Source organism: Corvus brachyrhynchos, unplaced genomic scaffold, assembly GCF_000691975.1.
Source record: "Corvus brachyrhynchos isolate BGI_N302 unplaced genomic scaffold, ASM69197v1 scaffold257, whole genome shotgun sequence".
Classification (NCBI taxonomy): domain Eukaryota; kingdom Metazoa; phylum Chordata; class Aves; order Passeriformes; family Corvidae; genus Corvus; species Corvus brachyrhynchos.
This window is the reverse complement of record NW_008239119.1, coordinates 124,943-128,016: the sequence shown is the minus strand read 5'-3', so window position 1 is coordinate 128,016 and position 3,074 is coordinate 124,943. Positions and strand designations below refer to the sequence as shown.

The window sequence follows — 3,074 nt, the reverse complement described above, 5'->3', positions numbered from 1 at the left end:
TAGATTCAGATCTCTTGTGCATCAGAGACCAGCCGGGTGACCCTGCACCCACCTATGCTGTGCCTCAGCTCCCCCAGGCGTCAGCTCAAAAGTCCAATTCATCATGATTTTCAGGACCCTTCTAAATACTCCCAGATGCCCCCACCAGTCGGCTCAGATGTGTCTCCCTCCATTGCCCAGGAGGTGCTGGGGCTCCTGTTTGCTGGTTTTATTGCTGAGCAAAGTCAGCCCGAGCTATTTATAACTCCTGCTGCTCTCCTAGGTCTGGTAGAGGAGGGAATGAGCTGGAATGGGGTTTGGCTCACACACACCCAACAGCCAGAGCACTGAAAAACTGCCTGGCTAGGGAGCCTCTCAAGTTGGGAACAGCTGGGAGGAAGTCAATGTTGAACCGACTTCCTTGAGCCCTCCATTACTGAATTTTCTTTCAGAGAGGCTGAATAGTGGATTATGTTGGTTTTGCATGGAGCATCCTCCACCCTGCATTCTTTCCAAGGGCTGCTTCTGGTTCTTCTGCCCAAAGAACTGCCCTAAAACTGCCCCAAAGAACTCCCCAAACTGTTCCCAATAACTGCCAGGATTGGAATTCAGGGCTTTGTTGCAGACCCAAAGGTAACACAAAGCCCAACACTTCCACATAACCTGCCACTGACCTGGGTCCAGAGGGATTCAACTCAGAGAACATTTCGTTTTCTTCCCTCTGCAAGAAAGGGCTGCCCCAAAACTCACTTCTACCTTCACTGGGCATGCTCCTGACTTAAAGTTCACTACAACCTTGACCTGGCTTCTGTTGAGGTTGGCAGAGCATTTCTGTGAACTCTGAGAGCAGCAGAACAGAACCAGTGTCAGAGATCAAGGCTATGGATTTAAGATGGTTCTAAAGCCTGGAATGTTGGCTCTCCCTGCTCCTGGCCTTGCTGACAGCTCTTGCATCCATCACAAACACTGTGTGTGAAGCTGTGGGACTCCCAGGATCCCTGAGTGATGGCCAAGCCATCTCGAAGTGCCAACACTCAGACCAGGGGATTCCCCTGCTCTGCTCCATTCTCCATCTCTAACTCCCCAGATTCATCTGCTCAGCTGACAAGCCAGAACAAGCTCCCTCCCAACTGCCAGCACCAAAACCAGTTACCTGCAGGTAAGAGAACGTGAGAATGTTCTTCCTGCTTCATATTTACATAAAACCTCTTCCCCTGCACCCTCAGGAGAGCACAAGTGCTGTAACATGAGCTCCCACCACTGCAGCAGGTCCATGGTACTGTCAGGATTTCTCATTCCTGACGAATGTCTACAGGAGCCCAGGGAACCAGCTAAGGGAACCAAACCAAAGAGGATGTTTTAAAATGTGTTTGGGCTCATGACTGCACTCAGAGGGCAGGGAAAGGTGAATTTTGAGCTGAGCTGGGTGTTTGCAAAGAGCTTATGGAGCCATGGGTTAATGCTGCAAGGTAGAAGTGATATAATGAACACCCAGCTGGTTCTTTTAGTGCTCCAAGACTAAGCAGCCAAAACACAGATGTTCATCCTTCAAACACTGAATTACTGTGGGTAACCCCTGCTTTCTCTCCATCTCAGGCTCTCAAGGCGCCTTCCTAAGGCTGCTGCAGCACATTCTACAACAGCTCCTTTGGAGAGACAAGAACCAGTGACCCCCTTCACAGACAGAGCATGGGGATACGGAGACCTGCCCAGGATGAGCCTAAACATAACTCCCAGTTATCCTGGAGCAACTCCCACCTCTGAACAACACAGGAGGCAGATTCAGGAGCAACAGCTCTCATTTCCTGCCTCAATCCACAAAGTATCACAGAATCTTTAAGGTTGGAAAAGACCTCTAAGGTCACTGAATCCAATCTAATGCTCCAAGACAGTCAAAAGTCACGTTTCTGAGGCATTTGGCAGGTTTAGGGAGAATTACCTGTCTCAGAGTGGTAAGCAAGGGTCACAGTGGTGGGATTGACTGTTATTGTTTATATGAGCTACATGGTGCTGCCAAAGCTGAGCCAGCGCAAGAATCAAGACGCCCACCCCAAATGGCAGCAGTTTCCCTTAGATCGCAGACCGGGACATGTTCTTGGCAGGAAAGGGACTGGCACACACTGAGCGCTGCCAGGAGCAATCCAACCAGGAGCTGATTGCCTCTCTCAGCACAACAAGCCCTGCAAGGGGCTCTGTGAACCCAGTTTCACTGATCCAAACGGCACTTACAGGAATTTAATGATGGCATTGACGTTCCTGATACTGCTGGCACGAGAACAGCACACAAATGTCCTAAGAGGAATCAGCTGCTCTCTCAAGAACTTGTATTAACAGGACAACAGGCACAAATCCTGCTCTGGAGAGGCTGCAGTCTAATTTTCCCCTCGGGATCACTGCTTTTGGGAGCATATGGGTGGATTCAGTGACAGCTGGGGAAGGATGGTGATGGTAAGGAACTGGGATATGAGACTGTTACTCTTTGCAATGACATAAAATCAGACTTCCCCTCTCTCTGTTCTCTTCTCCTGCTTCTAGACCAGGGCCGATTTCTGGCTTCCAGGAGTGGGAGGAAACAAAAGGTATACCCGCGTGCCAGGAGCTCTGAGATCCGTGGGTGACACGCGTTACCTGGGGCAGCTCCCACCGTGGTTTAGTTACACGGCACGTTTGCATCGCTCTGCTTCCAGCCCAGCTTCCCTCGGAAATTCGGGAGCAGGTGGCAGCCGGGAAAAGTCTCTCAGCCCAAAGCCCTCGCATGCATCGAAGGAAAAAGCTGCAGTGCCCCGGCGGAGCTGCTGTAGGGCCGTACGTACCCAGCCAGGGGCGAGGAGGAGCAGGAACAGGGTCCGGGTCACTGTCCCCAAGTTGCCAGGCATCCCGAGTACTGGGCAGGGGAGGGATCCAGGCTGCCGGCTACTCCCTCCCGCTCCTTCGGAGTTTCCCGTCTCTTTGAAACAAGCTGCACAGGAGCTTCTCCTTAAATATCCTCTGGAAGGGGCGGGCCTCGCGCTGAGTGACAGGCTGGAACCGAGCCCAAAAGGGTGCAACAAAAAGTGTCCAAATTCCAGGGAGCACGAGTGGATTTTTTTTGCTCT

The 3,074-nt window shown here is 51.6% G+C and overlaps 1 protein-coding gene across 1 annotated transcript in view; it reads right to left on the bottom strand.

Annotated features, from left to right (window-relative positions):
• LOC103619536 (connective tissue growth factor) overlaps window positions 1-2,929 on the bottom strand; it is an 11,098-nt gene extending 8,169 nt beyond the window's left edge. The window contains 1 exon segment of the mRNA XM_017739949.1: window positions 2,793-2,929. Coding sequence (XP_017595438.1) covers window positions 2,793-2,855 — 63 coding nt within the window. The 5' untranslated portion in view covers window positions 2,856-2,929.
• Window positions 2,930-3,074: the final 145 nt, after the last annotated feature.